Below are 12748 nucleotides of genomic sequence, written 5' to 3' on the forward strand. Positions count from 1 at the left end.
ACCTCTTCTGATCTCAGCATCTGTGATTCTGGATTTCACTGTGTTCAGGGAAGTTTCAGGAAACACAAAAAAAGCCTGATTTTTCTCACCTTTGTCTTGGCAGAAATCAGTATATCTCCAGTGGAGCTGTAAGGGAGGGTGGTCCAGGGTCCTTCAGATGCACAGACCCATGGTGGCATGAGCAGGCATTTGCCCCAGGGTGATCTCAGAAACAAAGCACTCAACGACGTCAGTCATGGGCCTGGGTCCCGTGAATTCCCTCTGACCGGAGACATTTTTTTCAAAAGATGTAGTTAGATTCGAAATCTTAAAGATGCTCAGTGCATCATGTGATGCCTTCAGGCTTTCAAACAAAATAAATATTAACATCATTAATGAATAATTGCAACATGATCATTAACATCAGCACTAATGACTGCCAATGGGTGACTGAGAACTGAGCATAGAGCTACTCCAAAAATAACATCCGTAGGTGGATATTTCATTACTCGAGGGCATACTAGAACTTGGAGTAGAAACGGAGTAGGAATTTTGCAGATCAAGTCATGCTAAGCATATGCTAAGCATGTAAAACTTCCAAGAAACTTTTGTGTTTTGCTTTTATGTAAAGATGTCCAAAAGGAATTGTGAAACTCTGATTTGATCCAAACTCTATTTCACATTTCCATGATGAATTTGCAGAGTTCTTTCATCTAAAATTTCTGATATTGGTAAGACCAAGGCATGCATTTTCCCGTATCTTGATCAAAAGAGGAGATGTCAAGAGCTTTCTGTTCCGTATTTGCTCTTCTGATGACCAGAGACCCCAAAGAAATGCATGAGGCCTTACCATTTCTGCACTCATAAACAAAGCACGGGGACATGGAATCATACATGCTGGAATTCCATGTAAAAAAGACATACCAAGGAGCGACTGACGTCCAAAAGGCCTTTGCGTACCTCTGGAATCCAATGCTCCTCAATCTGAATTATGATTTGTATGTTAATTTAGCACTTGCTAGGTCTGAACTAGCCTCCTAGCCACTTGGTGTAACAGCATTACCATATGCAAAATGAGCAGAAACATACGTTTTAAGCAGTTCATAAGCATCACACGAGAATTAATTTGACATTAAAAAATTGTAAAAAATTTACTGAACAAATTGATAATAATACAAAATTGAGGGTTGGTCAAAAATAATGAGGCAAAGACTAAATAGATGAAGGCACATTCAACAAATAAGTATAGGCTTAGTGGGTAAATCACGAATTGCTTTGGGGTATCTCATTTCCGTCAGGGCCATGTCGAGCCAAATAAAAGGTCTCCCCGTCCCTTTGCTCCTCACTCAACTGAACCACTCAGTTAGCAAGGTAAGTGTTACCTAGTGCTGTTTGCTGACAACGGTTCTCATTTGGCTTTGGTCAAGCAATGGATGTAAATGTGCTTTTGTATCTGCTCTACAACTCTGTCTGAAATCCAGACTTTCCAAGTCTGTTGATCTATTGCTTACTGCAAAAGACAGTTGGTGAAGAGAGCTCAGGCCTTGGGAGTGGAAAACAGGCTTCTTGGGATGAGAATTCAGCAGGTGATGTTCATGGATCAGCACAGGGAAGGTAACACCTAGGATTGTTCAAAAAATGTAGAAATATTGCTGGGGTAGTGGCAAGTAGCTCAATTTCTATAAGGGTTTTTTTGGGCAACTCAATACAAATAAATAGGAAGTGAAGTGTGGTATGGCTATCACCCATGGGGCTAGACAGCAGCATTTGTATGCCAAAATAAAACACATCTATGAACTTGTAAAGATGGATTGTATCTGTATGTAAACTGTATTTCAGATCCTCGCTCCCTCCAGCTTGGACTACTCTACAAACAACATGTGCCACAGTGGATGTTGCTCTACTGGATGCTGCTCTGTTGTGAAGAGCAAAACGGTGTGCTGCAGCCCCTGCCAGAAGACCGTTTGCTGTGACCCATGCCAGAAGACCATCTGCTGTGACCCATGCCAGAAGACTGTCTGCTGCAGCCCATGCCAGCAGTCTTGCTGTGACCCATGCCAGCAGTCCTGCTGTGACCCATGCCAGCAGTCTTGCTGTGACCCATGCCAGAAGCCCTGCTGTGACCCATGCCAGCAATCCATCTGCTGTGACCCTTGCCAGAAGCCCTGCTGTGACCCCTGCCAGCAGTCCATCTGCTGTGACCCTTGCCAGAAGCCCTGCTGTGACCCATGCCAGCAGTCTATCTGCTGTGACCCCTGCCAGAAGCCCTGCTGTGACCCATGCCAGCAGTCTTGCTGTGACCCATGCCAGAAGGCTGTCTGCTGTGACCCATGCCAGCAGTCCTGCTGTGACCCGTGCCAGAAGCCCTGCTGTGACCCTTGCCAGCAGTCCTGCTGTGACCCGTGCCAGAAGCCCTGCTGTGACCCATGCCAGCAGTCTTGCTGTGACCCATGCCAGCAGTCCTGCTGTGACCCATGCCAGAAGTCCTGCTGTGACCCATGCCAGCAGTCTTGCTGTGATCCTTGCCAGCAGTCTTGCTGTGACCCATGCCAGAAGCCCTGCTGTGACCCTTGCCAGAAGCCCTGCTGTGACCCTTGCCAGCAGTCCTGCTGTGACCCTTGCCAGAAGCCCTGCTGCTGCTGCTGTGGCCAGCAATGCGTGCGGACTTGCTGCTGTGGCTGCCGCCCCTGCTGCTGCTCTGGATGTCTGTCTTGCTGCTCCTACGTGGTGAAGAAGAAGCCTGTTGTGGTGTGCTGCAGCCCCGTGAACTACTGCTCCCCCATGAGAAAGTATTGCATTCCCATCCAGCAGTGCTGCACCACAATCAAGAAGTGCTGCTGAGCCAACTCCGGGTAGGAAAAGCAGTCTGCTGGCTCCCATCTCTGGCGTGCAACAAGAACAGGCACAAGGGGATGAAAACCTGACCATCATTCACTTGTTTCACATGATGACGGAGTAACTGCCTAGCAATTTTCTTCTGGTTTTCTTCTTTCTTCTTTCCTTTAATTATCGAAGATCTACAATGCACTTGAATATGTCACCCACGGTGTAAGGCAAAGAGATCTTACATATTATTGTGGCTGTTAGTTCTCTTCTTGGTGTATGGGACATGGGATACTTTTGCTGTTAATGTCATCATTCTTCATTTTCTTTCTTGACTTGTAGACAATAAAACTTGGCATTAAGCAAAACGCAAAATACCTTGTTTGGTTGTTCTTACCTCACTTTGCCTAGAATGGGTCCTTGTTCTGGTGCCATTTTCTACATCATCATCAGACTCCCAAGGGTTACAAATGTGCTCCCATAGAAGGGAAGAACATTTAAAAAACAAAGAACCACTCAGCTTTGCTTCCTGTTGGCATGAATTGTGCCATGTCTAAAGAGAGCAGAGCAGTGTGATACCTTCTTGCACTTACTGCAGCTCTGCCTCAGATACTCAGCTCAATTTTGACTGTAAAACTAAGTGGTTAAGGTAAATAAAACTCCGAGGACTGAATAAAGTATGCATAATTCCAACACTGAAAACACACCACCCCAGCTATGTATAGCAACCCATTCCTGATATTTTAATGGACATTTTAATAGGTACTGAGAGGAATTCATTACTCACTGAACAGAAGACAGCATCTTCTTCCACTAACACCTTTGAAAACAAAATTTAGAGAGCACCTTTAATTGGTGGAATATTTTATATCAGCAAAGATTTACCTATGTGGCATTCCTGGATTACAAGCACTGGAATGAAACCCAAATGCTAGCACAGAACTTAAAAGCTCCATTCCTCAAATAGCACACACATGAGTCAACAATACCTTCTCTACCTGGCTGGGACTTCCTTTACTATTAAAATTCAGGACACAGCTCTGAATTGCATGTCTCAGAAAAATGCCTTGAGCACTGTCTTGATTGCTTCTCTCAACCAAACCTTCATAGTATACACTATGAAGATATACACAAGTTTGCATTAGAATAATCTCTACCACCTTAGACTCTCCTGAAAAGATTATTCAAGTCTTCAGGAGTTTTTGATTAATAGATAAAACATTTCCAATACACTGGCAGAAGGATATCCTATACCATATTATAGAATACTATATCAGAAGTGCATATTGTGAATATTAATTTTAGCACATGCTGGAAAAGCTGCCATCACAGATTCCTCCCAGTTCAAAAAGGTGCTGCCACTCCCAAACTCACGTAACCACTGTGGAAGTTTACAAAGCCATAGCATGGCATGTAACAGGGATATAGTATGGAAGATATTTCTGACCAAATAAGCATTAAATCCCATTATCTTCTCAATACTTGTATAAAACCCTGTTTAGCAACAGTCCTGCAGGGTTCACATCCATTTCTATACAGGGATCGTCTTAGCCAACATGACAGCAATAATGGCTGATAAAAAGGGCAATGACTGATTTATTCAGCGGGTGGCATGTTTGAGGGTTTCCACAATGGGGTATTACCTCCTGCAGGCAGGTATCTGCCTGTTATTGTGTGACCAATGGTCCCCTGGGGACAATTCCAGCAGGGACACCCAACGTCATAGAAAATCATGTTCGCAGCTTGGGAAGAAACTACGTGTCCCAACCAGCAAGGATCTCCTGCTGTCACTCCAGCCACACATTCAGAGTCTGCTGAACATGACGGCAGCCTTTAATTGAGGTGCTGTCTCAGCATCTTGGGACTCCAATCTTACATTTTTATTCCCTCTTCTCATATGAAAACTATCTGCAGCTTCTTCTCAAATGGAGCTGTCCTGACTCTGCACATGACCACAGCTCTTTTCCTCATCCTCAAGCCTGTTTCATAACATCTTCATTGATTCCAACACAATCACAAAATCAGGGAATTTTCTATGTGAGAAGAGACCTCTGGGTCCATCCGGTCCAACCCCTGCTCAAGCAGGGACACCCAGAGCAGGCTGCTCAGGACTATGTGCAGAAGCTTTTGAAGTTCTCCAAGGAGCAGACTCCACAACCTCTCTGGGCAACCCATGTTCAGTCCCCAATCAGCACAGAATTGTTTCTTGGTGCCCAAACAAAACCTGTGCTCCAGGTTGTGCCCAGGGCCTTTTGTCTGGGCCTTGGGCAGCACTGGCAGGATCCTGGCCCTTGCATGGACATGGATGGGATTCCCCTGAGTGTCCTCTCCTCCAGGCTGATCAGCCCCAGCTCTCAGCCTCTCCTCCCAGCAGAGGGGCTCCAGGCCCTCCAACAGCATGGTGGCCTTCATGGTACTCTCCCCAGTAGGCCCAGGCCTTTCCATGGGACTCTCCCCAGGCCTCTCCTGGACTGGGGTCCCAGCACTCCTGATGCAGCCTTGCCAGTGCTGAGCAGAGGGGCAGGATCCCCTCCATCGACCTGCTGCAATGCAGGGCCTAACACAGCCCAGGACACCATCAGCATTCTTTGCCCAAGGGCACACTGCTGGCTTGCATTCACTCCAGGGCCTTTCTGCCAGGCCGCTTCCCTGCTGGGCGCCCCCAGCATGTCCTGGTGCTGGAGCTGATCCTCCGCAGGGCCAGGACTTTGCACATCTCCTTATTGAACTTCATGAGGTTTCTGCCAGCCCATTTCTGAAGACTTTCCAAGTCCCTCTGGATGGCAGCACGATCCTCTGGTGTATCCACCAATTCTCCCAATTTTGTTGTCTGCAAACTTGCTGTGGCCACATTCTGCCCATCTTATCTGTCCCCTCCTATTTGGCAGAACTCTGCATGCACAGCAGCCTTGGCCTTAGGTCATTGCATCCATAACAGCTAGAGGCAATCGCTGAAAAAGTGCTGACAGGTGCCTGAACCCAGAGCACCTGTGTGATACCAGGTGAGCATCAGGGGTACAGGAGAGTTGAATATCATATTTGCAAACAAAGGTGTAGAATCAAATTCTTTGTATGACACCCTCAAATTTAATCAGCATGAATATCATGAAAGACAAGTTATCTCAGTCTCACAGACCTTAAAAATAATCTCAGAAAATGAAGCATACAGAAACAACACAGAGGAAAGCTAAAATGTGTGCACTGTGGCTTTGAAAGCTGCTTAATATAGACTTAACAGAGCCCTTTATGAGTGAAAATTAAAAAAAAAAAAAATCTTTAATACTACGCAAGAAATAAAAAGTGGAGGTGTGAGGACAAAGCACCATGGTGAGAGACCTAAGCACAAGTCTGAAAAAAGGATAAATTTTTCAGTCAACTTTGGACGCACAGCCACCTCTCAGAGGCAGGAAAGAATGATTCACATTTGCCAATAGTTTCCACTGGTCCCCCAGAATCACAGCCAAGCTCAGAGGGGACATGTGACTGATGACATTTCCTAGTTCCAGACACAGTTCTCCCACTGCTTCAGCACCCGCCCCCCCTGGGCAAATTGTTAGGTGCTTCTGTGTCTCAAGGTCACTCACTCCTTAGGAAGTGGATGGGAATACCTTATAGCTACCTCCGATTCCCATTAATGTAAATTCATTAGAAAATTTGCACCTGTTGTTCATACGTGCAACTAATTATGGTGCGGAATTGAGGTGGTGAGCAAACAGAAAGAGGTAAAGATTAAGTACCGGAAGACACGTGAGAGGCATATACTGGGTGGTAAACAGTGAAGTCAGAATTGCTGAAAAATGCCTCATTTCCAGGGGGGTGGTGGTTCTGAACCATATAAAAGGCTGCCCATCACAGAGCACTTCATTCACTCCTTGTGTTCCTCTCACTTGTCCTCACTGGTCAAAAGGGTAAGTTGGAGTTTACTGCTTGCCTTCTCTTTTGCACTCTACTGTATTTCTGTGTACTTTGTAGGAAGTCATCCATGATTTCCTACACTGTCTTGTTTGGGGCCAATTTGGAGGGATTGGTTTGGAGATCTATCTGGGTGGCTTCTTTCTGATGGAACCAGTGCTGGCCACTATGCCAATTGCACTGCTGGCCAAAGCCAGAATATGGATATCTCAGGGACAGGCTACCTTGGGATTCTGGACAGAAGGGACTACACCATCCATCCAGTATGGGATAAACCTGGGGATAAGCAAGGTTTAATATGCATAGACAGTGGTCAAATTCAGGCAGAGAAAAATAAACTCTTTCTGTTGCTTTCCAGCTTTGCCTATACTACCAACAACATGCCCTACGGAGGTTGTGGATGCTGCGGTGGAAATAACTACTCTGTCTGCTGCTACAGCAGTCGGAAGTGCTGCAAGACACCCTGCTGCTACCCCTCTCAGTGCTGCTGCCCCATGACCTGCTGCATGCCCATGCAGACCTGCTGCTACACCATGAACAACGGAGGCTGCTGCGGTGGCAGCGGTGGTGGCTGCTGTGGCAACTAAATCCCTGGGCATGAGACAGGCAGGGCTGTGCTCACCTCCTCTGCTGCAGCACTGCCTGCTGCTTCCCACCTGGCTCACTCTGCCTTCGATATGGATATGACCCTAAATGTTCTTCATCCTCTATTTGGAAACTACAGATCTCTCCTTTTCTTTACTTGCCTTTAATCACCAAATGCCTGTAATGTGCTTTGAAGTTTCTACACACTGATCAGTGTGATTTTTCTTTGTAAGCATTAGTTCTGCTGTTAGTTTTTCCTCTTGGTGTGTGGGATGTTATTTTCATCGCTGTTTTGCTTCAATCTGCCTGAAAAAATGAAATAAAACCTGTAGTTCTTGAGACTGCAAAACTTCTGGTGGTTATCTGATTTCTAGCTGGTGCACCTGGAGTGTATCACCACATCTATCACATCCTTTTTGCATTTTCTTCTGGCAATGGGATACTACTCTCTAGAAGGTGTTGACTAAGGGGGCTTTGACCACATAAAGAGAATCATTGCATCCCTGATGCAGCTCTGAGCTTATGCATGAGTCTATTCTAATATAAGCTGGGTGTCTGGCACCTGTGCAATCAGCATTTCTACTCTCACTGTAAAACTACAAAGAAATGGGATGAAAATCATACATAAACTTACAGGGATGTGAATTTCTTCTGGAACACTAGCACAGGCACATCACAACTTGGAAAGCTCCATGTATTTAAACCACCTATAGGTCTACTTAAGTACCTCTAGCGAGTTCCTACAAGCAGTTTAACATTTATGAGAAGGAGGCCTTGCTTTTGCTAAAATGTCTGGGTTGTCAGATTTGGAGCTGAATGGTCAGAAGAGATGGTGAGAAGCCTCTACCATCTTCAACAAGTGGCTGGATCAGTAAGAATTTTATTAAAACACAGCATGCAAGACATGTGCTACAGTCCTCAGTCTTTGTCTAATGCCCTTTACCAGTTCTGTTTCCACCCCATGTCAGTCCCTTCTCTGCATTAGTATCTGCAGTCCACTCACCAAGGTCTATGAATATCCAGTTCACCTGCATGGCTGGACATTGCTGACACAGATGGGAAGTGCCCACCTAGATCCTCCCTTCTTGCAGCTGCAGGATTTGCAAATGAGAACTTCCCTGCTGAAGGCACAAGCGAAGTGTCCCCTTTGCTTCTGCCCCACTAGTTCCCTGTAAATTAGTCGGTTCTCATGGGCAGGCAACGTACGCCTCCTCAGAGGGGATCTGCTGGAGAGGAAATGCCATGCATGTTCTTCTACCCTGGCTGCAGGACTTGCAATTACAAGTTACTTCTCCAGTGTTTTGCTCAAGGAATTATTCTCATTCAGGAAAGTATGGAAAGGAGCTGGCTGGATTTATTGCAGGGGTGAAGCAGCACTAAAACCACAGCCTGTTCCTTTGCACTGTGCAGAAAGCAAACCAGGGTCCCTGCTAGCATCCTTGGGGCTGACAGCAGCTCAGCCAGGAGCAGCTGGCTCCAGAATGCCCTGGGGATGCTGGAGGATGCCGGGCAGCAGCAGGGAACTCACCAGGCAGGCTCCACCATCCTCTCATTAGGCAGCACTCCTCTCAGAGTAATGTTCCCAAGCCATCAGACGAGAGGTGCAATTTTCATCTGTGTAAAAACTTCCTCTCAAATACCCTGTGTTCCTGCCAGCATTCAGCCCCACAGCAAAGTGCATGGGAGGCCGTGGCCGGTGTTAAATAAGCATTCATTCACCCTGGCTGAGTGTCCCACGGTTCTGCCTTACCTTGACCTTCCTGCCTCCCTCTCTCCCTTCCAGAAAATGGTTCCACCTGAGCAACATCCCTTCCTGCATCGCTTCTGAGTCTCTGCCTTCCACTTAACTCCATGACCCCTGTGAGGACCAAGGAGTTCATGCAGAGCTAGGTCAAATCAGTGCCAGGGCTCCAGCACACAAGGGCATTTTAGCCAGATGCAAGGGGAGGAGGGAGGAGGGACATTTTGTCTTGAAATGACAGAATCATGAAAGGTTTGAGTTGGAAGGGACCTTTAAAGATCACCCAGTCCAACCATACTGCCACTGGCAGAGAAACCTTCCTGTAGATCGGGCTGTGGAAGCCCCATCCAGCCCAGATCTGAACATTCCCATTGCCAGGGCATCTGCAACCTGTATTTGCAGCCTGGGCAAGGGGATCTCACCACCTTCATTGTGAAAGATTTCCTGCTAATACCTAAGCCAAACCTATCCTCTTTCACTTAAAAACCACTGCCCCTTGTCCCATCACTCCAGGCCCTGGTAGAAAGTGCATCCCCCTTGTCATAACCCTCTTTATGTATCAAAAGCTGCAGTGGGGTCTCCCTGGAGCCTTCTCCAGGCCTAACCCCCCCAGCTCCCAACCTGGCCCCACACCAGAGGTGCTGCAGCCCCCGAGCAGCCTCACAGCCTCCTCTGGCCCCACTCCAACAGCCCCACGTCCGCCTCATGCTGGGGACCCAGAGCTGGATGTGGTGCTGCAGGGGGGGCTCATGAGAGTGGGGCAAAAGGGGACAATCCCCTCCCTCGCCCTGCTGTTCCAATCTGCTGTTCCAATGGGGTTGCTCTCAATCCACCCATACCCAGTTAGATTACTCCCACTAGGTGCAGGAGCATGCACTTGGCCTTGCTGGACTTCCTGAGGCTATTTTGCATTACACCTGGCCCCAGAGCCATGCCTCCCCGCGTTACCATTTGCACAGGCAGTCCCTTGACTTTTTAATTAAAATGCAAAATATTCTGAAGTGAGGCCAATTCACTTTAGAGTCTTAGAAAATGTTCCCAGGGAAGCAAAGTGGAAAGCAAAGCACAGCAGGAACTGAAGGACTCTTGTCCAGCCTGTGTTGGTAATGCCCACATGCAAACCTGAACCCACAGGCTGGAGGATTTGCAGAAGTTTAGGCAAGCCAAAGGCCAACACCAAGATGCTCTCGGCATGCAGGAGGGGACGATGATCTTGTGCGGAGTCATGTGCGGGTGACAGACCCAGGAACTGGCGTGACTCCTGACATGTCCCGAGCACGTGGTCTTCTCACTCCCTCCTCAAATGCACGTCCTGTGACCAGTAACAAGCATACCTATTTTCATGACATCTGCCAAATATTTCTCTCAAACACCAGCCCGGTGAAGCAACCCATCATGTGTCCAAAAGACATGACCTGGGGGCTTCTGTTGGGCTCTTACACTGATTCAGCACCAGCCACTTCTGAGTAAGTCCCTTAGCATCTCTGGCCGTCACCATCTGCATTCGTCAAACGGATGCAAGGATGCATTCTTTAGCTCCCATGCAAGGCTGCAGAGAGAACAAATTCATTAGTATTCATAGGAGCCCTCTGATTATCTGCAGGCTAAATAGTTATGAGACAAAACAAAGGTAGTGATCACAAATAATAAGGCAAAGAGTAAATAGCTGAAGACACGTATAGCTAAAAAGTATGGGTTTGTGTTAGTAAACAGGGAAGTCTGAATGGTCAATGGCTGTCTCATTTCCACATAGGATGGTGCCCAGGACTATAAAAGGTCTCCGGGCCCAGCTCACTTCATTCGTTCATCTTCTCCTCTCTTCACTTCTCCTCACCGTTCCACAGGGTAAGTGAGAACATCTTGATCTTCCTTCCTCTTCACTAAATGAAAATGCTATGGATATCTTATAACAATAGCAAATACAGATGGTTCTCTAGACTGGACCTTTGGCTAAAGTTGGTCTTTATGAAGAGTGTACTGGGAATTATGGGGACAAATTCGAAGCCTTAAGATGGAGAGGCTGCAGGGGTACCAGCAGGGCCATGCAGAGCAAAAGGTCTGAGAATGTTTCTGGCCCAGGACTGTCTGCACCATGTTGGTAGCACTGCTACCCAGAGGGATGCACTGGTGTAAGTAGGTGAGCAGCAAAAAGACAGAGGCAGGAGTTATAAGCAATATTTATTAGAAAAAAAATAAAGACAACAGTGGGTTTCAGTTCCTAGAATCTCTGAGTTTAGCATAAGCAGCGCAATGAATGATTTCTGCATTTCCAAATATGCTGCTCCTGATCACAGCCTGACTCTTTCTGTTGCTTTCCAGCTTTGCCTACACTACCAACAACATGGCCAACGGAGGTTGTGGTGGATGCTGCGGTGGAAATAACTACACCGTCTGCTGCTACAGCAGTCCGAAGTGCTGCAAGACGCCCTGCTGCTACCCCTCGCAGTGCTGCTGCCCCATGACCTGCTGCATGCCCATGCAGACCTGCTGCTACACCATGAACAACGGAGGCTGCTGCGGTGGCAGCGGTGGTGGCTGCTGTGGCAACTAAATCCCTGGGCATGAGGCAGGCAGGGCTGTGCTCACCTCCTCTGCTGCGGCACTGCCTGCTGCTTCCCACCTGGCTCACTCCCACCTTGGATATGGATATGGATATGACCCTAAGTGCTCTTCCTCCTCTGCTAGACTGCAGATCTCTCCTTTTCTTTACTTGCCTTTAATCACCAAATGCCTGTAATGTGCTTTGAAGTTTCTACAGTGTGATTTTCCTTTGTAAGCGTTAGTTCTGCTGTTAGTTTTTCCTCTCGGTGTGTAGTATGCTTAATGCTGTTGATATATCATGCTCTTCTTTCTTGCTTTAATCTCCAATTACTCATGAAAGACAATAAAAGCTGTGGCTTGTGACACTGCAAACTTCTGGTCTCTGTTCATTCATTTATCTTTTCCTTTTAAGCTGTAGCTCTGATCCGGGACTTCTTTAGCATCTGCTTAGTTTCTGATTACGGGGAATTTTTCAACTATTCAGCCTGCTGCTGATGGCAGCACCCCAGGATATGCAGTGAACTTGGGTCAGCCTCTCACCTGAGGAAAAGCAGCACTTGCTGGTGTCAGTGCATTAAGTGACAGGCTATGCAGTGTTGTCTTATCTTCTCCCTGCTTATAAGATGTGCAGTCTGCAATAGAAGCATCTGTATCATCCTAAGGCTAGAGCTGAGGGTCTTTTTTATTAATGGAATCCTTCCCAGTAAATTTGCTGAGCTTTAAAGCAAGCTTCTTAAATACCCAATGTCTTATCAATGAGGTTAAATAGACCAGCAAGTGACTCATCTGAAAACAGATGGTGCAAGGAGAGAGCCATTGAAAGTCTGGCCTGAAGGATTCAGAAATGTTATCTAATTCCATTTGGGGTTCTATTAAAATATGGCAGATTTTAAGAGGTGATATTCAGAAGTGAAATATTTGCACTTAATGATTTGCAAAGCCCTTGGGAACAGAAGTGACTCCAAAACATCTTTGTTAATGTAAAAAATCCAAGTTCTGTAGAAACACCATAATCGCAAGAAAGCAGTAATGAGCTATAAATCAAAAGCCCTAGTTGGCCCCTAACCAAGGGTTTTTCCACCTCTACATGCAAGTCCTGTGCCTTCCTGCAAGGCAATTACATTTTTCCAGTAGCTGAAGAATAAATTATCTCAGCAGCAGCAGAGC

General features: G+C 46.7%; 1 protein-coding gene across 1 annotated transcript; it reads left to right on the plus strand.

Annotated features, from left to right (window-relative positions):
* The first annotated feature begins 1281 nt into the window (after nucleotides 1–1281).
* LOC137845433 (keratin-associated protein 5-4-like) lies at nucleotides 1282–3154 on the plus strand. Its single transcript, XM_068662593.1, has 2 exons — nucleotides 1282–1350; nucleotides 1819–3154. Exons 1-2 carry the CDS (start codon nucleotides 1282–1284, stop codon nucleotides 2818–2820), a joined length of 1071 nt encoding a protein of 356 aa, XP_068518694.1. The 3' UTR covers nucleotides 2821–3154.
* Nucleotides 3155–12748: the final 9594 nt, after the last annotated feature.

The sequence above is a fragment of the Anas acuta genome, chromosome 28 (assembly GCF_963932015.1).
Source record: "Anas acuta chromosome 28, bAnaAcu1.1, whole genome shotgun sequence".
Classification (NCBI taxonomy): Eukaryota; Metazoa; Chordata; class Aves; order Anseriformes; family Anatidae; genus Anas; species Anas acuta.

Coding starts and splice junctions, on each gene's coding strand:
- LOC137845433 (XM_068662593.1), top strand. CDS start 1,282: ATGTCGAGCCAAATAAAAGGTCTCCCCGTCCCTTTGCTCCTCACTCAA. Junction 1,351..1,818: donor TGAACCACTCAGTTAGCAAG/GTAAGTGTTACC, acceptor ACTGTATTTCAG/ATCCTCGCTCCCTCCAGCTT.